Source organism: Tachyglossus aculeatus, chromosome X1 (genome assembly GCF_015852505.1).
Source record: "Tachyglossus aculeatus isolate mTacAcu1 chromosome X1, mTacAcu1.pri, whole genome shotgun sequence".
In the NCBI taxonomy this organism is placed as follows: domain Eukaryota; kingdom Metazoa; phylum Chordata; class Mammalia; order Monotremata; family Tachyglossidae; genus Tachyglossus; species Tachyglossus aculeatus.
The window spans coordinates 8975427-8999367 of NC_052101.1; the positions used below are offsets into that span (position 1 = coordinate 8975427).

Genomic DNA, 23941 nt, shown 5'->3' on the forward strand with positions numbered 1-23941 from the left:
TCAAACCTCAGCTTGAAATTCAAGTCCTAACAGACTTTTTTAAATAGGGCCTGTTGGAGTCCACAGTGTTACACATTGGTCATGCTGCCTTCTAATACCATCAGTGCTACCCAGGTGAAATTATTCTTTTAAATTTCTTTGCATCTAAATTTTGTACCATATAATATCCCTACCTTTTGGGTTATTCCCTTTGAAACCTCTCAAAGCTTTTGTTTATAGAGGGGTAATTCCCTTTGAAATATCTCAAAGGTTTTGTTTGTAGAGGGGTCTCAAATGCTACTCTCCAATTTACATACAATTTTCCATTTCTCTCCTAAGGAGCGTTCCCTATATTTTCAAAATCCTGGCTCTTGAAAAATGTCTTTGGAAAGTTCTAAAATCTCTGGTCATATTTCCGTTGTCAGCTTTTTGATGCTGGAAGAAAAGGATGCGTTTACTAAGTATTTTTGTAGGGGTCTGGCACTGTTATTTGTTCATAGGTTCCTTTTCACTTGTAGGCAAGGGAGAGCCAACTACCCTGTTGAAATTGAATTAATGTTAAATCACCTTAATGACTCCAGAGGAAATAATCATAGCTCATGAAATGACACTGGCGAATTGGAAAGACAGCAGCCAAAACAGGAAGCACAGACCAGGGGGAGAAATAACAGCATCAACAACCTTTCATGGCTAGACTCTTCATAGTCTATCACTCCCTGTAATGTCTAACTTTCTGCTCTTCTTCCATTTCCTATTGAGACCTGTTGCTTCGTCTCTGCCTCTACTGTGGCTCAGCCCAACCCCCAGGTAGCAGTAAGAAAGAAAGCAGGATTAGACTGTTCTTTCTTTCAGAAACCTGACTATTAGCATCACCTCAAAAGCCCCAGAAAAGTCCTGCAACCTATGATACCACATAGGTATTCAGCCTTATATACTGAGTTGTTTCTGTGTGCAAAGCCCTTTGCAAAGTGTTTGGGAGAGTATGATTCAACAATAAAAAGACACATTCCCTGCCCAAAACAAGCTTCATGAGCTGATTCATTCATTCATACATTCAATCGTATTTATTGAGTGCTTACTCTGTGCAGAGCACTGTACTAAGCACTTGGGAAGCGCAAGCTGATGGAAGAGAGGTGGGGTTTGGTGGGGAATGCTGTGATAGAAACCTTAGTTTTGGGGCCAGAAGAGAGGAGCGGAATACATTGAGGCAAAACACTTTTCTTTCTTCAACAGATTAACAGAATCCACCAGAGAACGGAGTTGCCTGCAAGTCAATCAGTCAATCAGTCATTATTTATTGAGTGCTAACTGTGTGCATAGTACTGTACTAAATGCTTGGGAGAGTACAGAGTTGGTAGACACGATCCTTGTCCAGAGGAGCTTACAGTCTCTAAATAGATCATCTTTTCCTCAGTTCTAGTGTGCATTTCTTTGACAAAAATCTATCATGTTGAGGTGACCACAGCAGTAATTAGGTTCATTCATTCAATCGTATTTATTGAGCGCTTCCTGTGTGCAGAGCACTGTACTAAGCGCTTGGGAAGTACAAGTTGGCAACATGTAGAGACGGTCCCTACCCAACAGTGGGCTCACAGTCTAGAAAGGGGAGACAGACAACAGAACAAAACATATTAACAAAATAAAATAAATAGAATAAATATGTACAAGTAAAATAGAGTAATAAATATGTACAAACATATATACATATGTACAGGTGCTGTGGGGAGGGGAAGGAGGTAAGGTGGGGGAATGGGGAGAGGGAGGACGGGGAGAGGAAAGAGGGGGCTCAGTCTGGGAAGGCCTCCTGGAGGAGGTAGGTATCAGAATAGGGTGAACACATTTTTTTCCCCTAAAAAAATTTCTATGCCAGTTGCTCGAGGGCCTTTTTTTCATCTTGCTTTTTTCCCCATATTTTGTTTGAAGTAAAGGAACTCAGACGTAATGTGCTTGATGTTCAGATCAACTCTGAGGTGCAGTATCAGGAAACAAGACTTGCATTTCTATCCTAAAAGGGAATCTGAGTAGAAGTGAGCCACATAACCTTTGGTATTCTAGCAGGGAATTAGATGTGCCTCACTGAAGGCAGATCTCTTCCAAGGGGCCTTCCCTATTTCCTCTTCTCCCACTCCCCTCTGTGTCACCCTTGCAGTTGGATTTCTTCTCTTTATTCACCCGTCTCAGCCCCACAACACTTATGTATATATCAGCAATTTATTTATATGAATGTCCGTCTCCCCCTCTAGGCATTTAGCTTATTGTGGGCAGGGAATGTGTCTTCCAACTCTGTTATACTCTCCCAAGTGCTTAGCTTAGCACTCTGCACACAAGAATCACTCCACAAAAAAAAAGGATTGACTGATTGAATTAACCCCATAGGGTCAACTTTTATGGTGCATGCAGTCTTCCTAAAATACACTGTAGTATTCACACTGTCCTGATCTGTATGCATACACTTAGAGCTATTTCTTCTTCCACCACAGTATCCTGGAGTCCAACAGTCTTGGAGTATCAAGCAAGCCACCCCAAATACCCTATCAGTGTTCAGACAAAATACATAGCAAAAACACATTTTCTGGCTTAACCCATTTCTTTCAACTCTCCTACTCTCCCAAGTGCTTAGTACAGTGCTCTCCACACAGTAAGAGCTCAATAAATACAATTGATGGATGATGATAAGGAGGATAATGATGATGATCTGGAAAATGGGGATTGAGACTGCGAGCCCCATGTGGAACAGGGACGGTGTCCAATCTGATTTGCTTGTATCCACCCCAGCACTTAGTACAGTGCCCATCACATAGTAAGTGCTTAATAAATACCATCACTATTATTATTATTATAATTATTGTTATAACCAGGATAGGGGTTTCTCCAATTTAAAATGATTTCTATTTATTTTGTTAATGATGTGCATATAGCTACAATTCTATTTGTTCTGACGATTTTGACACCTGTCTGCATGTTTTGTTTTGTTATCTGTCTTCCCCTTCTAGACTGTGAGCCCGTTGTTGGGTAGGGACCATCTCTATGTTGCCGACTTGTTCTTCCCAAGTGCATAGTACAGTGCTCTGCACACAGTAAGCGCTCAATAAATATGATAGAATGAATGAATGAATTTCTATCCCTCAATGAAAAAACCCCTCTCTCTTCCCAACACTCATTAAGCAGATTTTAGACTGTGAGCCCACTGTTGGGTAGGGACTGTCTCTATATGTTGCTAACTTGTACTTCCCAAGCGCTCAGTACAGTGCTCTGCACACAGTTAACACTCAATAAATATGATTGATTGATTGATTGATTAAGACCCAATATTTGTCCACCTGCAATCAAGTACACTCCCCTTCTCATAGGCACTACTTATTGTGAAACCCTGACTCAAATGCAATAGAAAGGTGGTGGTAATAAAAATAATAATTATTAAATATGGTTTTTATCAAGTGCTTGTGTCAAGCACTGTTCTAATGACCCTAACTGGGTTCTAATCCCAGCTCTGCCACTTATCAGCTGTGCAACTTTGGGCAAGTCACTTAACTTCTCTGTGCCGCAGTTACCTCACCTGTAAAATGGGGATTATGACTGTGAGCTCCTGTGGGGCAACTTGACTACATTGTATCTACCCTAGTGCTTAGAACAGTGCTTGGCACATAGTAAGCACTTAACAAATACCATTATTACTGTTATTATTATTATTCTTTCAGACACTGTGTGTATGTGAATTTTATTTTATTTTGTTTTGTTTGTTTTGTTTATTTTGTTTTGTTTTTGTTTTATTTTGTTAGTATGTTTGGTTTTGTTCTCTGTCTCCCCCTTTTAGACTGTGAGCCCACTGTTGGGTAGGGACTGCCTCTATATGTTGCCAACTTGTACTTTCCAAGCACCTAGTACAGTGCTCTGCACACAGTAAGCGCTCAATAAATACGATTGATTGATTGTGAATTTGCCAGTCTGCACTAGCAGATACACCATTTGTGAAACAGATGAAATACGTAACTGGAGTCACACTCACCAAACAGGCCCAGTTTGAGATCTAGGGCTAATTCTCTTTCCCTTGCTCCTACTGCAAAGAGAAGAGGTGGCTCATAGTTCCTTTCTCTTCTAAGGTTGACTAGGGTGCTGTGACCCTTTTTTCATGGAATTGGATTTTGTCAGGATAATTCACACCTTTGTCACTTGGGGACAGATTACTGCAATTTGTTCCACTTGGAGATTTGATTTACAAGCATCCAGGAGGTTCAGATGATGCCAACTCAACTCCTAATAAGGGTAGGTTACCAGGAGCACATTGTTCCAGTCATCCGTGCCCTGCCTGGCCTATTTTATCATTTCTAGACGTAGTCAAGAGTATTCCTGATATTTTTTTCATGGCCCTACTAATGACTAAACCTGGCTAGTCTTTGGGTCCCAGTATATAGCAGATTCCATTGGCATGAGTGGTTTGTGTGAGAAGCGCCATAGAGAAGAGAGTGTATTTTTTAGTTGTATAGAGAAGCAACGTGGCTCAGTGGAAAGAGCGTGGGCTAGGGAGTCAGAGGTCATGGGTTCGAATTCCGCCTCCCCCACATGTCTGCTGTGTGACCTTGGGCAAGTCACTTCTAAGTGACTCATCCCCCCCTCATCCCCCTCTCCATACCCCCCATCTTACCTCCTTCCCTTCCCCACAGCACCTGTATATATGTATATATGTTTGTACATATTTGTTACTCTATTTATTTATTTTACTTGTACATATCTATTCTATTTATTTTATTTTGTTAGTATGTTTGGTTTTGTTCTCTGTCTCCCCCTTTTAGACTGTGAGCCCACTGTTGGGTAGGGACTGTCTCTATATGTTGCCAACTTGTACTTCCCAAGCACTTAGTACAGTGCTCTGCACACAGTAAGTGCTCAATAAATACGATTGATGATGTTGATGATGATGATGACTTCACTTCTCTGTGCCTCAGTTCCCTCATCTGTAAAATGGGGATTAAGACTGTGAGCCCCACATGGGACAACCTCATCTCCTTGTGTTCGCCCCAGCGCTTAGAACAGTGCTTTGCGCATAGGAAGCGCTTAACAAATACCAACATTATTATTATTATTATTATTATCTGTTAAGCATGGAGAAGCAGCATGGCTTAGTGGAAAGAGCACGGGTTTGGGAGTCGGAGATCCTGGGTTCTAATCCTGGCTCTGCCACTTGTCAGCTGGATGACTTTGGGCCAGTCACTTGATTTATCTGTGCCTCAGTTCCCTCATCTGTAAAATGGGGATTAAGACTGTGAGCCCCACATGGGACAACCTGATTACCCTGCATCTGCCCCAGCGCTTAGAAAAGTGCTTGGCCCATAGTAAGTATTTAACAAATACCATTATCATTATTACTTACTTACTATGTACTAAGCACTGGGGTAGATACAAGCTAATCAGGTTGGACATGTGGGTCTCCTTGACCCCTATTTTACAGATGAGAGGTAACTGAGGCACAGAGAAGTGAAATGACTTGCCCAATCTCACACAGCAAATACGTGGAGGATCCGAGATTTGAACCCAGGTCCTCTGATTCCCAGGCCTGTGCTCTTTCCATCAGGCCATGCAGCTTCTCAGTACTTCGTATGTATTTCACCTATAAGTTCACCTACTGAAATATAGCTAAGAAATATGTAAATATGTAAATCCTTGCCTCCTGGGTTGTGCCAGAGAGTCCATTAATATGATATGGTTTTGTGGGTCAAGAAATTGAAGCATAGAAAAATGAATTTCTATTGAAATAATACGGCAAATGAGGATTTGAGTTCTTTAAAAGTGACCCGGTTAGAAAGAGGATGGGATTATTTGTAATTAGTTGGGGAGGGCATCGCAAAAACATTATTTAAAAGTGTTGGCTCTCTAGGGGGATTTTGGAAAAAATTAGATGCCATCCACACCGGCCAAGGAATTCAGGGAATATTGAATTTCTAGAGAATGACATCTGTTGTTCTGTCCTCTCATTCCTCTGAATCTTCAGACACTGCAGGGGAAAAAAAAAACAGCCTTTCTTTGACTTATTCCTTAATTTCCAAGAGTGGCAGCTGTCTACCTTATCATCAGTCTATCAACCAGCAGTGTTTTTGAGTGCTTACTGTGTGCAGAGCACTGTACTGAGCCTTTGGGAGAGTACAATATCACTACCCACATCACATAATAATAATAATAATAATAATAATAATAATAATAATGGCATTTATTAAGCACTTACTATGTGCAAAGCACTGTTCTAAGCGCTGGACATTCCAGCCCTGCTAGATTGATGCTAAAGGAGTGTTCAAGTGTTTTTAGCATTTTTTCATTCATTCATTCATTCATTCAATCATATTTATTGAGCACTTACTGTGTGCAGAGCACTGTACTAAGTGCTTGAGAAGTACAAGTTGGCAACATATAGAGACAGTCCCTACCCAACAGCGGTCTCACAGTCTAGAAGACAACAAAACAAAACATATCAACAAAATAAATTTTTGTACTCTGGGGAGGAAGTTGTCAGTCAATCGAATTTATTGAGCACTTACTGTGTGCAAAGCACTGTACTAAGCACTTGGGAGAGTACGGTATAACAATATAATAGACACATTCCCTGCCCACAGTGAGCTACAGTCTAGAGGGGGAGACAGACATGAATATAAATAAATAAAATTACAGATATGTACATAAGTGTTGTGTGCCTGGGAGGGGGGGCTGAATGAAGGGAGCAAGGCAAGGTGAGACAGAAGGACATGGGAGAGGAGGAAAGCAGGGCTTAGACAGGGAAGGCCTCATGGAGGAGACGGGCCTTCAATAAGGCTTTGAGAGAGGGGAGAGTCATTGTCTGCCAGATATGAGGGAGGGTATTCCAGGCCAGAGGTAGGACGTGAACGAGATGTCAGCAGCGTGGTAGACAAGATGTACTTCCACACATATGCTGTAGCATCCCTCCAAAAACTTAGGTGGGGAGGGTAAATTCCACCGTGGTTTCCTATTGACTTTATTCTGCCTTGGAATAAGTACCGATTTAATGTGAAAGGGAGATAATGGAACATTGTCTTGTCTTTGGCTCAGATAACTCTAGAACATGCTCAGATACTGAAGAGATATGGTCCTTACCTTATTCCACCATCACTGATTTTATCTTTACTCTCTGAAGGGTGAGGGATACTTGGGTTCTATTTTACTCACTGGGCAACCAGTTGGGGGAAGGAGATTATTTTACCCCACAGGACTTCTAGACTGCTGGAGAAAGAGCATCTACGTTCATCTCTTGTAACACTGAAAACTATTAACTAGCTGAAAAACTGGTCACAGGAGACTGGTCTCTACGGTGGATTGGGAATACCCACAGTCCATTTTGCTTCCCCCATTAATCTTGCTTCATCTAGGAAAAAACAACTGTGGATTGAGAAAAATTCCTTCAGGATTTTAGGGGCTAGAATCTCCAAATTCTGCACTGCTTTTATCACCTTTATTAGATGCAGCATTAAAGGGCCAGGGGAGAGGCAGAGAGATCGTTACACGATTGCAAAATATCCTTTCATGAGGGCTAGTGTTGGGAGATACCAGTAGGGTATCATAAGAAACTTTATGATCCTGCAATCCTTTCTATAAATGCTCTCCCTGTGGAGAGGGAGCTTTGGTTTCCTTGGTTTTAATGTGAAAAATAGCAACTTTAGAAACATTTGCAGTATGACATTTCCAACTTGAAAGAAATTGGAACCAAACAAGCTTTCTGGAGCCTACCCATTTTGCCGCTTTTACAGCATAAGAATCAGAAGTCAGAATAATATAAAACCAAGGTGCTTAGAGTGACAGTTAGACCCAGAGTGCCAACGAATTGTTTTGGAAAGAAATCCGTGAGTCATGCATGAAATGGAAAGGATAATATACTGTAGCAATCTTGTGATCCCAAAGTTAGTAATGATATGCAAAGCAGTTGTGTGATCTAAGGCCAGCTGTGATGGTTGGAAATCAATCGGTCATATTTATTGAGCACTTACAGGGTGCAGAGCACTGTATTGATCAATCGATCGGTCATATTTATTGAGTCCTTACTCTGTGCAGAACGTTGTACTAAGAGCTGTACAAAGTGCTTGTAAGAGTACTAAGTGCACAATAAAACAGAATTGGTAGGCATGTCCCCTGCCCTCTTTGGAGAGTACAATATAACAGGAAACAAAAGGTATTTCAAGGAATCCAATATTGGATCAGGTTTATCCAAAACAGCCCTTCTTTTGTTCGATTTTCCAAGTGTTCGGTTGTCTATCCCCAACAAGTTCTGATCACTGGGTCTTGTTCCACGAGCACTTAGTATTCTGCACAGAGTAAGCGCTCAGGAAATATGATTGAATGAATGAATGCAGGGATATATTTTCAAAATGCTAATTTGTTCTCTCTTTCCGGCATCTCTGGAATAGTTTTGGGGAGTATTAATACCCACATTTGAATGGGGAAATTAATGGCTTAGTGGAAAGAGCACAGGCTTGGGAGTCAGAGGATGTGGGTTCTATTCCTGGCTCTGCCCCTTGTCAGCTGTGTGACCTTGGGCACGTCACTTAACTTCTCTGTGCCTCCGTTACCTCATCTGTGAAATAGGAATTAATATTGTGAGTTCCACGTGGGACAACCTGATTTTCTTTTATCTTCCCTGTTGCTTTGAACAGTGCTTGGCATATAGTAAATGCTTAACAAATACCATAATTATTATTATTATCGTTATTACAATTAGAGTGCAGACTTGAATGGAGTTCCAGGAATATGTCTGTTTATTGTTATACTGTACTTTCCCAAGTGTTTAGTACAGTGCTTTGCAAACAGTAAGCGCTCAGTAAATATGATTGAGTTCAGGGTCTCAACTTAGTCCAGTGTGATATCTGCTGAAATGAGATATCTCTACTTCTTCTCCAGCGGCTTCTCCATCAGCGGAATGCAGGGTAGTTTTCAAAGATGTCCTGGGCTCAACTCTCCCAGTAAGATCATTTGGGGGCCCTTTGGTTCTCTCCCCCAGTCATCCTGAAAGGGACTGGCAGTGTTGTCCAATGGTCAGAGTGCAGGACTGGGAATCAGAAGGTACAGGTTTTAATCCTAGTTCTACCATTGGCCCACTGTGTGACTTAATCTGTCTGTGCCCTTGGAAAATGGGGATAAAACACCTTCACTTTTTTGATTACGAGCCCCATGTGGTAGAACTGTTTCTTGTATCTCGTACCTATTCTAATGTTTGGCACCTAGTAAGAGCTTACTACCCTCTCAGGATTGCACCTGAAGTGTTTCTAGTACTCTACCGGTCTTGGCTACGAGAGGGAGAGTCAAGCAGAGATATGCCCATTTTATTCCTAGCTTAGGCTGTGCCTAGCGAGTGGCAGGCAATCAGCTACAAGTCAAAACTCTCCCATCCTGGGCAGCATTGACATGGGAGAGAGTCGAGGGTGGAGACTCAAGTTTACTGCGTGGAAGGAGGCAGGGGTAAACCATTTCTGAATTTTTGCCTCAAAAACTCTGTAGATGCACTACTTGAGTGTTTGCAGATGGAGGTGGGAAGTTCTGGAAGAGATGTGTCCTTGGAGTTGTTGTGGTCGGAGATGACTCCGCAGCATAGACGAAATGAAAGAGCTTACTAAATATTATTTAATACTGAGAAACTCCTCTCAACCCTCACGGGCCTACCAACAGCATGGTCCAGTAGGAAAAGCACAGGCCTGAGAGTCAGAGGACCTGGATTCTAATCCCTGCTTTGCAGCAGCCTGCTGCTGCTTAGAGAAGCAGTGTGGCTCAGTGGAAAGAGCTTAGAACAGTGCTCCAGTGCTTAGAACAGTGCTTTGCACATAGTAAGCACTTAATAAATACCATCATTATTATTATTATTAAAGAGGATGGGCTTTGGAGTCAGAGGTCATGGGTTCAAATCCCGGATCCGCCACTTGTCAGCTGTGTGACTTTGGGCAAGCCACTTAACTACTCTGGGCCTCAGTTATCTCATCTGGAAAATGGGGATTAAGACTGTGAGCCCCCTGTGGGACAACCTGATCACCTTGTAACCTCCCCAGCGCTTAGAACAGTGATTTGCACATAGTAAGTACATAATAAATGCCATTATTCTGTGTGACACTGGGCAAGTCATTTAGGTTCTGTGGGCTTCAGTTCGCTCAACTATGAGATCATATTCAATACCTGTTCGCCCTCCTACTTTAGACCGTGAGTGCCATGTGAGACAGGGACTGTGGCCAACCTGATTAACTTGTATCTGCCCCAGTGCTCATAACTGCACTGGGCACATAGTAAGCCATTTAAAATTCCATTATTTTTGCGATTCTCATTTTAAGATGGTCTTTTTTTCTCAGATATTTGAATAAGGTGCAAAATGTTGAACACAATCCAGGATCTCATCTACTTAATTCATTCAATCGTATTTTTACCTTACTGTACTTTCCCACAGACTTAGTACGTGCTCTGTACACAATAAAGCACTCAAATTAATACTATTTACTGATTGATCCATTTTCAGTGTAATAATAATAACAATGTTCTAAGCACTGGGGAGGTTACAAGGTGATCAGGTTGCCCCACGGGGGGCTCACAGTTTTCATCCCCATTTTGCAGATGAGGGAACTGAGGCCCAGCGAGGTGAAGTGACTTGCCCAAAGTCACACAGCTGACAAGTGGCAGAGCCAGGATTTGAACCCATGACCTCTGACTCCAAAGCCCGGGCACTTTCCACTGAGCCACGCTGCTTGTGATGTATGGTGACACTGTGGGGAATTTATCTTGCAATTGACAATATAAATGCCAATTAGAGAAGCATTGTGGCCTAGTGGATAGAGCACGGGCCTGGGTCTCAGAAGGACCTGGGTTCTAAACCCGGCTCTTCCACTTGTCTGTTGTGTAACTTTGGGCAAATCACTTAACTTCACTGGGCTTCAGTTCCCTCATCTGCAAAATGGGGATTAAGACTGTGTGCCCCATGTAGGACAAGGACTATGTCCCAAGTCACTTCACTTCTCTGTGCCTCAGTTACCTCATCTGTAAAATGAAAATTGAGACTGTGAGCCCCCTGTGAAACAGGGACAGTGAGCAACCTGATTTGCTTGTATCCATCCCAGCGCTTAGAACAGTGCTTGGCATATAGTAAGCACTTAGCAAATGCCATCATTATTATTACCGTCCATCCCAGTGCTTAATACAGTCCCTGGAGCATGGTAAGTGCTGAACAAATATCATTAAAAAGAAAAAAAAAAAAACTGGCCCAAAGAATAGACTGGGAAATGGAAGGCCTAAACAGTTCCCCAGCTTCAGTCTGCTTCCTTGTTCGCATTTCGGAGAGTCCCAGCTCCATAGACTTCCTAAAATGTTTCTGGCAAAATTGAAAAATCATTCTGAATTCTTGGAAAAAGGCTCTTGTTAAATATGTGTGATGATGTGATCATCATTTAGATGGTTTTCCCTGGGATTGCTGCCATTGTTGTTGTGTGAGTGGAAATGGATAAAATCTCCAAGCATTGGTATGTAAATTTAATCCTGTGAATTTAGAATAGAAAATTCCTATCAGCGTGTTGCATAATTAAATTAATTCATTTCAGTTAAACTTTTATCTTTGTGGTAGTCTTTTATGTAACTGCATTTTCTCTGTAGCCTTAAAACTAAACATCAGACAGAAAGAACAGGGCTATGTGTGAGAAACGGTAATGAGATTTCATTTTCATTTGATGGAATATTGGGATTGTATTAACTTAATGCAAAAAAAATAAAGTGGGAAAGACTCCAGCTTATGCTGTGGAAAAGCCTAGATGGTATGCATGGTTTTATTGTTTATCGGTTGACTGTTTCCTTTTAAATTTGGCTCCTAATAATATTAAAATAAAATTTGACTATCCTTCTTAAAATATTAAAGTGCTAAAGTAATAATCTGGCTATGGCAAAATGAAATAATACGCTGAGCAGCTATAATATTGTAGCATCTGTAATGAAACTGTGCAAGAACCCACAATATAGTCATGCAGTGTTATTTGCAAATACGAAGAGATTCATTCACCCTGCCCTGAAGTCCGTTTACAGCAAAAGAAGAAAAATGAGCTCCTGTCCTACTAGAAAGAGATCCAAACAGGCTGGATTTGGAGAGGTGGGGGCAAACTTAAAATGGTCTGGCCCTACTCAATCCACCGAAAGCGTATTGTACTCTCCCAAGCGCTTAGTGCAGTGCTCTGCACACAGTAAGTGCTCAATAAATACGATCGACTGACAAAAAAAAAAGATTTGCAGTTGCACCACTGACTTATAAAAGGACCATCACCAATTTAAACCACCTCGTGTTTCTCGTAAAGTTAGTCTTTTAAATGTGTTCTTCATCCTGCTCTATCCCCCAGCAGAAGACAAAAGGAAAGTAAAGAGATAAAATGTGTATTTAAACCTCATTTTCTCCTCTCCCCAATGCTTCAGCTAGTCTTCTAGACTGTGAGTCCGCTGTTGGGTAGGGACTGTCTCTATATGTTGCCAACTTGTACTTCCCAAGCGCTTAGTACAGTGCTATGCACACAGTAAGTGCTCAATAAATACGATTGAATGAGTGAATGAATGAAGAGGAAGGGAATGGGCTGTTGGATTTGGGCCAAACTCTACCACACTCACCAGTCATAAAGTCTTGAATCCAATATCTCCTAGAGCCCTGCTCTGAGATATGCAAGGCTCTTTGCCATTCTTGCTTTGGGAAATAAAATACCACCAGTCTTTGATGATGTGGGGATGCTTGCTAGAAAATGTGCATTTCCTGCCTCGGTGTCAATCGCACAGATTTTATTTTATTTTATTAGTGTCATTTGTTTTACTTGTAGACTGTGAGCCCACTGTTGAGTAGGGACTGTCTCTATGTGTTGCCAATTTGTACTTCCCAAGCGCTTAGTACAGTGCTCTGCACATAGTAAGCGCTCAATAAATACGATTGATTGATTGATTGATTGATTGTACATATCTATTCTATTTATTTTATTTTGTTAATATGTTTGGTTTTGTCTCCCCCTTTTAGACTGTGAGCCCACTGTTGGGTAGGGACTGTCTCTATATGTTGCCAACTTGTACTTCCCAAGCACTTAGTACAGTGCTCTGCACACAGTAAGTGCTCAATAAATACGATTGATGATGATGATGATTTGTTAAACGCTTCCTGTGTGCCTAGTCCTGTACTAAGCTCTGGGGGAAAAACAAGGAATTGAGGTTAGACACGGTGTCGGCCCCACAGGGGCCTCACAGACAAAGTAGGAGAGCGCGCAAGTACAGGTGAGGGATCTGAGGCACAGAGATGTTTAGGGAGGTGCCCGAGGTCACACAGCAGGCAAGTGGCAGAGCTGGGGTTAGAATCCAGGTCCTTTGATTCCCAGGCCCGTGCTCTTTCTGCTCCTCATCATTATTGGAGGGATTCAGAAACAAGCGGTAGACTATCTTCATGATGATGTTTTGAAAGGCTGCAAGACCACTCCATTTCTAAGGATGAGACCTTCGATGGAAATTACACTAGGGAGGAAATTAGTGAGGGGAATCCATCGGTCAATCAGATTTATTGAGCACTTACTGTGTGCAGAGCACCGTACTAAGCGCTTGGAGGGTACAATATAACAAGAAACAGAAGCGTTCCCTGCCCTCAAGAAGCTCACAGAATTGTATTAACTTAATGCAAAAAAAAAAACAAATTGGGAAAGACTCAGCTTCTGCTGTGGAAAAGCCTAGATGGTATGCAAGGTTTTATTGTTTATCGGTTGACTGTTTCCTTTTAAATTTGGCTCCTAATAATATTAAAATAAAATTTGACTATCCTTCTTAAAATATTAAAGTGCTAAAGTAATAATCTGGCTATGGCAAAATGAAGCCCTTGGAGGGTACAATATAACAAGAAACAGAAGCGTTCCCTGCCCTCAAGGAGCTCACGGTCTAGACGGAACTTTTTTGATAGCGGCAGTAGCGTGTACAGTCAAAATGGGTCAGAACATATTAATCAATCAATGGTATCTATTGAGCATTTACTGGATAACCACTTGGGAGAGTACAACGGAATTAGCATATTCCCGGGGGAACTGTCGTCAACCGATTTTTAATCACCTGACCACAGGGTGTGATATAACACCCGGAATCTCTGAAACTTTAGCTGCACTGAAGCCACCAGACACGTTTTCACAGATTGTTTTCTAAAATGCACTGAGAGACCCTTTGAGGATCCTGATCCTATACCAGCTGTTGCCTTTGGTAAATGATCAGTTTTAATGAGCTGAAAACTGGGGGGCCTGAATACCCAAATCAAATTGAAGGGCTTCTTGAGGCTTCAAAAATGGATCTTGTGTATCGCATGTGACGGCTCCAAACACTTGGTTTCAGTGCCTGAATAAATTATAAATTGATCCTAAACGGAAAAAAATATCCATAGATAGTGAAGGAATCAAGAAACCAGAATGCCATCACCTTGAGATTTGGAAAATTTACTCTCCGGAGCAATACTTCATCAAGGAACTGTTTATGTGAGAAAAGATAGGCGCCCTTGTCTTCCCAGTCTGGGAAGATCCAGACTGTTATTTTTCATAGGCGGTGAGCTCCCAAGAAGAAATGGTGATATCCAGTTGTCAGACATTCATTCATTCCTATTTATTGAGCGCTTACTGTGTGCAGAGCACGGTACTAAGTGCTTGGGAAGTATAAGTTGGCAACATATAGAGATGGTCCCTACCCAACAGCGGGCTCACAGTCTAGAAGGGGGAGACAGACAACAAAACAAAACATATTACCAAAATAAAATAAACAGAATAAATATGTACAAGTAAAATAGAGTAATAAATATGTACAAACATATATACAGGTGCTGTGGGGAGGGAAAGGAGGTAAGGCAGGGGGGATGGAGAGGGGGAGGAGGGGGGAGAGGAAGGAGGGAGCTCAGTCTGGGAGGGCCTCCTGGTGGAGGTGAGCTCTCAGTAGGGCTTTGAAGGGACATACCTATATGACACGTCCGTGTCAGGTGTTTGGGTTCCCCGGTGTTCGATCACTTAGAGTACGTTTTCTGTTGACTGTGGAATAACGATTCTGTCCTCTGTCCTCAGATCAGCAGTACTCATGGTCACCGTCTCCGCACTTCAATGAAGAAAGGTACTCCCCTGCTTCGAGGAACATGAAAGGATTAGCTGGCGGTCGCAATCCACCCCAGTTGTGTTCTGGCCATACCTGTGGCTTAACGTCCCCCGACGATTGCGAGCATCTCCACGACCACCTTCATCATGGGCAGGAAGCGCGCCAGTCCTATCTGCTCAGTCCTACGGAGAGCTGCCCCCTGGATCACCACCGCTGTTCTCCCCGCAGCTCCATCCACTCGGAATGTATGATGATGCCCGTGATGATGGGCGATCACCTGTCCAGTAGCACTTTTCCCCGAATGCATTATAGCTCACATTTCGACACCAGGGACGACTGCGCCGTGACCCACACGAGTGCCAAGGTCAACCGCATCCCGGCCAACCTCTTGGATCAGTTCGAGAAGCAGCTTCCTCTGCACAGGGACGGGTTTCACACTCTACAATATCAGAGGACTTCGACGGCCGCTGAACCGCGGAACGAGAGCCCGGGGAGGATCCGCCACCTCGTCCACTCGGTCCAGAAACTCTTCACCAAGTCCCATTCTTTAGAAGGTTCGTCCAAGAGCAACGCCAACGGGACCAAGGGCGACGGCCGGGGGGAGGATCACCATCACGGCCACCACGCCAAACACAGCAAGAGGAGTAAAAGCAAGGAACGGAAGCCGGAGAGTAAACACAAATCCGGAATGAGCAGTTGGTGGAGCTCCGATGATAACTTGGACAGCGATAGCACGTATCGAACGCCCAGTGTGGTGAACAGGCATCACGTCGATCACATTTCCCACTGCTACCCTGAGACCCTCCAGAGCCACTTTGGCGACCTCTCGCTGAAGACGTCCAAAAGTAATAACGACGTCAAGTGCTCGGCTTGCGAAGGGTTAGCGATGACCCCCGATGGGAAGTACATGAAAAGGAGTTCCTGGTCTACCCTGACCGTGAGCCAGGCTAAGGAAGCCTATCGCAAATCGTCACTGAACTTGGATAAGCCTCTACTCCATCAGGAAATCAAACCTTCCTTGAGGTCTTGTCATTACCTTCAGGTAAGGAGCTGCTGTCTTAGTAATTCGATTTTCAATGGGGTCAGTGGGGGAAATACAATCAAGGTATTACCGAATAATACCTGAGAAGCCTTGGGGGGTGTTCCCTACTTCCCCATTTGAATCATATTCCTAAGCAGGACGAAGCCATCCACGTGCTGGAGGATATGAAACCCTCGTCTTGTTAGGCTACGGTAATGGCGTTCGATTTCTGGGTTGAATCAATTGGCCTAATATAAATTGGCATCGAACTTTATGAGTTCTTCTACCATCCCTGACATCAGTGTTGTCTTCTGATTTCAAAAAAGGCACTGATTTCTGTGGAACGCTTGGATAAAATCAATTTACAGAAAAGGAGCAGAAAATCAGCAGGATAATAAGAATTGGGTCTTAAGGAGTCCCTTTTCATGTGTTGTTTCATTCCTAATTCTGCTTTTGATCCTTTTAGCGTGTCATGAGCTCGTCTCTATGAGCCCCAGCAATGTAGAGAAAGGACATTAGATAATTAGAATTGTGGTATTTTTTAAGCACTGTACTAAGTATGGGATAGATGCAAGATAATCAGGTCGGACAATTTTCCCTGTCCCACGTGCCTAAACAGGAGGATGAAGAGCTATTTAATACCATTTAAGAGATGGTGAAACTGCAGCACAGAGAAGTTAAATGACACGTAACGGACAAGTTAGAGAACCAGAATTCATTCATTCATTCATTCAACCATATTTCTTGAGTGCTTACTGTGTGCAGAGCACTGTACTAAGCACACGGAAAGTACAATAAAGGGAGACAATCCCTGTCCACAACGGGCTTATAGTCTAATGGGGGTTCCCTGACTAATTCTGTTGGGTCGTACACTCCCAAGCGCACAGTACAGTGCTCTGCATACAAGAAGCGCTCAATAAATTTGATTGCATGGCTCCCAAGACCCAGCTCGTTCCACTAGGCAACAATTACTTTTATAGTTTTTCCCAATGAACACCTACAGATGAGTAATTCAGTCACTTTGAACGTTTGAGGAGGAAGTTCCACATTGTATCCTCCAGATACCATTGCTTGACAAAAGGGATTTATTTTTTGGCTCTTGGCTGATTTCTATTACATTCTAGTGAGCAGTAATTTTAATGATTTCCTGAGTCATCAGGTAGCCAATTAGTGAGAGAGATAAATACAAAATCTACCAGTGCATCACTGAGTGCACAGAGCACTGTAACGATGTCTGCTGATCTTGGGATCGATCAATCCATCAATCAGTGGTATTTATTGAGTGCTTCTTGTGTGCAGAGCACTGAATAATAAGGGTAGGGACCGTCTCTATATGTTGCCAACTTGTACTTTCCAAGCGCTTAGTGCAGTGCTCTACACACAGTAAGTGCTCAATAAATATGATTGGACGAATGAATGAATGACTTTTATAGTTTCTTCTAATGAACACCTACAGATGAGTAATTCAGTCACTTTGAACATTTGAGGAAGTTCCGCAGGGTATCTCCAGATACCATTGCTTGACAGAAGGGATTTATTTTTTGGCTCTTGGCTGATTTCTATTACATTGTAGTGAACAGTAATTTTAATCATTTCCTGAGTCATCAGGTAGCCTATTAGTGAGAGAGATAAATACAAAATCTACCAGTGCGTCACTGAGTGCACAGAGCACTGTGACGATGTCTGCTGATCTTGGGATCGATCAATCCATCAATCAGTGGTATTTATTGAGTGCTTCTTGTGTGCAGAGCACTGAATAATAAGGGTAGGGACCGTCTCTATATGTTGCCAACTTGTACTTCCCAAGCACTTAGTGCAATGCTCTACACACAGTAAGCGCTCAATAAATACGATTGAATGAATGAATGAATGACTTTTATAGTTTCTTCTAATGAACACCTACAGATGAGTAATTCAATCATTTTGAACATTTGAGGAAGTTCCACAGGGTATCTCCAGATACAATTGCTTGACAAAAGGGATTTATTTTTTGGCTCTTGGCTGATTTCTATTACATTGTAGTGAGAAGTAATTTTAATGATTTCCTGAGCCATCAGGTAGCCTATTAGTGAGAGAGATAAATACAAAATCTACCAGTGTGTCACTGAGTTAATAATAATAATAATAATGTTGGTATTTGTTAAGCGCTTACTACGTGCAAAGCACTGTTCTAAGCGCTGGGGTAGGTATAAGGTAATCAGGTTGTCCATGAGGGGCTCACATTCTTCATCCCCATTTTACAGATGAGGGAACTGAGGCCCAGAGAAGTGAAGTGACTTGCCCAACATCACACAGCTGACAAGTGGCGGAGCCTGGATTTGAACCCACGACCCCTGACTCCAAAGCCCGGGCTCTTTCCACTGAGCCACACTAGAGCACTGTAACAATGTCTGCTTATCTTGGGATCGATCAATCCATCAATCAGTGGTATTTATTGAGTGCTTATTGTGTGCAGAGCACTGAATAATAAGGGTAGGGGCCGTCTCTACATGTTGCCAACTTGTACTTCCCAAGCACTTAGTACAGTGCTCTATACGCAGTAAGTGCTCAATAAATACGGTTGAATGAATGAATAATAATGTTGGTATTTGTTAAGCGCTTACTATGTTCCAAGCATTATTCTAAGCACTAGGGTAGATACAAGGTAATCAGGTTGTCCCACATGGGGGTCACAGTCTTAATCCACATTTTACAGATGAGGTCACTGAGGCACAGGGAAGTGAAGCGACTTGCCCAAAGTCACCCAGCTGATAAGTGGCAGAGCCGGGATTAGAACCCACGACCTCTGAGTCCCAAGCCCAGGCTCTTGCCACTATTCCATGCTGTTTCTCTGAACTGAACTAAGCGCTTGGGAAAGGGGAAAGTACAGTTCAAGAGAGTCGGGAGACATGTTCTCTGTCCATAACGTGCCTTTAGTCTGGAGGGGGATTCCACTTCCAAAGTGTGCTACCACCCTTACTTGGAATACTCGTTCTGGTCTTCTCATTTTAAGGAAGGATGTAATAGAGCTGAAGGAGGAAGACGAGGAGAAGCTTCCTGAGGAGGATAAACAGGTTAGGAAATTGCCATCAAGAAGGATGGAGGCTGAAAAGGAACTTGACTGAAGTCTACAAAATCAGGAATGGTGTAGATGGGGATTCTGTGCGAACTGGGGTTATCCGTATTTGAAGAAGACACCTCTGATGGTAAGGACAGGTCACTATGTACTAAGCATTTGGGAGAGTACAGTGTAACAGAGTTGGTAGACACGTTCCCTGCCCACAAGGGGCTTACGGTATGACAGTCTGTGGAATTCATTAAAACAGGCAGTTGAATAGGCTGAGCTATCAGTCGCTACAGAGAAGCAGCGTGACTCAGTGGAAAGAGCACGGGTTTAGGAGTCAGAGGTAATGGGTTCAAATCCCGGCCCCGCCACTTGTCAGCTGTGTGACTTTGGGCAAGTCGCTTCACTTCTCTGTGCCTCAGTTATCTCATCTGTAAAATGGGGATTAAGATAGTGAGCCTCACATGGGACAACCTGATCACCTTGTATCCTCCCCAGCGCTTAGAACAGTGCTTTGCACAGTCCTTTTAGACTGTGAGCCCACTATTGGGTAGGGACTGTCTCTATATGTTGCCAACTTGTACTTCCCAAGCGCTTAGTACAGTGCTGTGCACACAGTAAGCGCTCAATAAATACGATTGATGATATTAAGCACTTAACAAATACCAAAATTATTATTATTATTATTACAAGAAGCCCTTGGATCAATCCAAGGTCCCAAAGTTAAAAATGGGTTACTGGAGAGATGTAGAAGGAAACTTTATGGGTGTTGGATGGCCTTAAGCACTAAGATGGATTTCAAGGTAAACTGCCATCACATCGAAATGACCCAAACACCCAGAAACTACTGATCTTCCCAGCATCCTTTGGTCTTGGATGGGCTTTCCAAAGAGTGGTTGAGATAGGAGCAGGCCCAAGGTCCAGTTCTGATCTATATCCAAAATTAAATGGGGCCCAAATCTCCAAGGGAAAAAATGGTGACCTGGGTTCTAATCCCAGCTCAGCCACTTGTCTCCTGTGAGACCTTGGGCAGGTTACTTCACTTCTCCGGGCCTCAGCTACCTCATCTGTAAAATGGGGATTAAGACTGTGAGCCCTATTTGAGACAGGGACTGTGTCCAACCTGACAACCTTGTATCTACCCCGGTGCTCAATGCAGTGCCTGGTACATATTAAGTGCTTAACAAATAACGTTAAAAAAGAGAGGCAGTGACCCATTGACTCCTTGCGGCTTTTTTCCCTTCCATCCAATCCTTCTTTCCATTCTTACTTGGATTTCCACTGACAAATCAGTGAAAGAGCTATGAAACCATAACCTGGCCCTTTCAATTTAAAGATTTCTGGTCAAGTCCTGCAGAGAAAGAAGAATTAAAGTACAAATAATTTTGGGGATTTCTGATGGATTTGCAAAAATTCTATCAAGCTCATTCTAGTGGCCCATTAGCATTTGGCCAGTGAGGCTATGGCTTGACCCTGATCAGAATAACTAGTCCAGTTTACATCTTTGACCCAATCCAAGTTATTTCTGTTTACTTCACTTGGCACAACTCAATCAATCTATCAGTTGCATCCTTACTATGTGCAGAGCACTGTTCTAAGCCCTTGGGAGGGTACAATACAACTGAATTAGAATTCAAGTTTCCTGCTCATAACATACCTACTCAAGGAAAATGGATATGCTACAATGTTACAGTTTACTCACAATCAATCAATCAATAGTATTTACTGAGCACTTATTGTGTGCAGAACACTATACTAAGTAACGTGGCTCAGTGGAAAGAGCACGGGCTTTGGAGTCAGAGGTCATGGGTTCAAATCCCAGCTCCGCCAATTGTCAGCTGTGTGACTTTGGGCACTTCACTTAACTTCTCTGGGCCTCAGTTCCCTCATCTGTAAAATGGGGATTAAGACTGTGAGCCCCCCGTAGGACAACTGGATCACTTTGTAACCTCCCCGGTGCTTAGAACAGTGCTTTGCACATAGCAAGCACTTAATAAATGCCATTATTCTTCTTATTATTATTAAAACACAATGGAGTTGGTAGACAATTATTTCCGACCAGGAGCTCACAGTCTTGAAGAGAGACCGACGTTAAAATAAATTGTGAATATTCATTCATTCAATCGTATTTATTGAGCGCTTACTATGTGCAGAGCAAAGACAAATTTTCCTCAGAAAAATTTTAATTGTTTGTGTATGTATGTGTGTGTATGTGTTTGTATGAATTTGAAGAAAAAATAGAGACCTTCAGAGAGTTTCAGCAAATCTGACTTACAAGCAAGTATGTGATCAAAGTCTTCAGAATCACTAAGGCAATGAAATTATAGTTCATTTAAGCTACAGAGCACCTAATAAAATTAATTTTAGGGTGTTCTAACAAGACTGAAAGTGAATATTATGCTATTCATAAACCGGGTTGATCATCATAAACTGCCTTTGAAAAAATGATTTGGCCAATGTAATGTAAACATGTAAAGCTTCTAAATCAAGTTTTAAAACTAGAATTCTTTGACTATGTTTAAAATGTTTAGAATATAGTAGGAAGACCATCCTAATAGTAGACCATCCAGAGGGGAAAAAAAGCCCAGGAATTCATTACAGCTACCACTTTTTCATTTTTTTAATTTTCATATAATATTAAAGTGCTAATAGAGTTTTCCTTTGTACCTGAAGAAGCCACGACAGATGGTGAAGGTCACCTATGAGTATGTGTGTGACTGAAAAAGCCAATGAGAGATCCACAGTCCCAGTTACAATAGTAATAATAATAATAATTGTAGCATTTAAGTGCTTACTCTGTGCCACACACTGTACTGAGCTCTAGGGTAAGTGAAAAATCATCAGGTTGGACACAGTCCCAGGCTCACATAACTCTCACATCTTGTCTTAATCCCCATTTTACAGATGAGGTAACTGAGGCAGAGAGAGGTGAAGTGACTTGTCCGAGGTTACAAAGCAGACAAGTGGCGGACCCGGGATTAGAATCCAGGTCCTCTGACCCCCAGGCCCGGGCTCTATCCATTAGGCCACACTGCTTCCTATATTGTGCATACAAAAAGGCTGTCGCTTTTTTGTGTCCTTACGTCAGCAGTGCCTGTCCTTGTTTTCTTTTTTGCCTCCGCCTTCCGTTGCTTATGAATCTTTTTTCTCAAAAAGAGTCATGCTGAGCCCAATACCAGGCTGATCTAAACTCAGCAATCACTTCCACTTTTCCACTGGGATACAGCATTGCCCTAGGCTTTATTTTATTCTGTTCTTTAAACATTTCCTCTGCCCTCCTTGCTTTCAATTTCCTTAATTCAGCTCTCCCCACAGCGGTTGTTCGAATATCGTGTCGTTGTTCCTTCTCCTCATATGCCCCACCCAGCGTAGCTATATTGAGATGAGCATAGCTTCAATCCTGGAAGATGGACTCGATTTATCATCGGGTAGGCTTAGTGGAAAGAGCCGGGGCTTGGGAGTCAAAGGTCGTGGGTTCTAATCCCGCCTCTCCCACTTGTCTGTTGTGTGACCTTGGGCAAGTCACTTAACTTCTCTGTGCCTCAGTTAGCTCATCTGTAAAATGGGGATTAAAAATGTGAGCCCCATGTGGGACAACCTGATTATCCTGTATCTACCCCAGCACTTAGAACAGTGCTTGGCACATAGTAAGTGCTTAATAAATACCATCATTATTATTATATTGACAAATATCCATAAATGTCTGGCCAACACTTCAGCTCCATCAACTTTTAGATTCAGCTGGAGGCTGCCACCTGACACTGTGGGCGGGAGGCAGTCTCCCAAAGAATGTGCTGGTCTTTTAGATTTAGTTTTTTACTTCCTTATCCAACACAGAATTGTATGGCAGCATTTATGTTGCCAATGAACATTTTTGTTGTGTGCGTGGCTTCCCTGCTGCAGGCTGATACATCAATTCAGTTTTCTTTAGTCTTATCGTCGTCCCCGGATGATTCCGTGAAATGCTTCATCATCCTTTACATGTCTTCTTAAATGTGCCTCTGGGACATAGTCACCTGCATATGGTAATTTGGAAATAATGGCTTTCAAGGCTTTAGATGATGCTTGAAGTCGGTTGAGTTGGAAGAATTTCCCAGAGATCAGGAAGAAGAGATGACATCTGCATCCAGGACTCTTGTATCTTCCTCTATGGCTTCGTATACGGAACATATCCCAGCATTTATGTCAATGGTAGACATGGTAATTATACTGATAATTATAGTTTTGTTAAACACTTACTATGTGTCAGCCACTGAACTAAGCACGGGGTAGATACAAGGTTATCAGTTTGGACACGGTACCTGTCCCACTTTGGGCTCACAATCTAAATCGGAGGAAGACAGGTTTAATCCTGATTTTTACAGATGAGGTAACTGAGGCGCAGAGTAATCGGGGCTGAGGATGGGGTGACTATTAAGTGCTGAATGGTTACAGATCCAAATGCATAGGTGATACAGAAGGGGAGTGAGTAGGGGAAATGAAGGATTAGTCAGGGATATCATGTGCTACCTTTTGCCGTTGAGTCACATCCGACCCAGAGTGATGCCACGGACACATCTCTGCTAGAATGCCCCACCTCCATCTGCATTCGTTCTGGTAGTGGATCCATAGTTTTCCTCGTAAAAAATACAGAAGCGGTTTACGATTGCCTTCTTCCATGCAGTAAAACTTGAGTTTCCACCCTCGAATCTCTCCCATGCTGCTACTGCCCAGCACAGGTGAGTTTCGACTTGTAACAGATTTCCTGCCACTTGATAGCCACTGCCCAAACTAGGAAAGGAATGTGTCTGCCTCTGCTTGACTCTCCCTCTTGTAGT

The 23941-nt window shown here is 42.6% G+C and overlaps 1 protein-coding gene across 1 annotated transcript in view; it reads left to right on the plus strand.

Annotated features, from left to right (window-relative positions):
• The window catches only part of DLGAP2 (DLG associated protein 2), a 547078-nt gene that overhangs the window by 405734 nt on the left and 117403 nt on the right, over positions 1-23941 (plus strand). Inside the window, exon 4 of the mRNA XM_038740564.1 lies at positions 15033-16102. Coding sequence (XP_038596492.1) covers positions 15033-16102 — 1070 coding nt within the window. The remainder of the gene's footprint in view (positions 1-15032; positions 16103-23941) is intronic.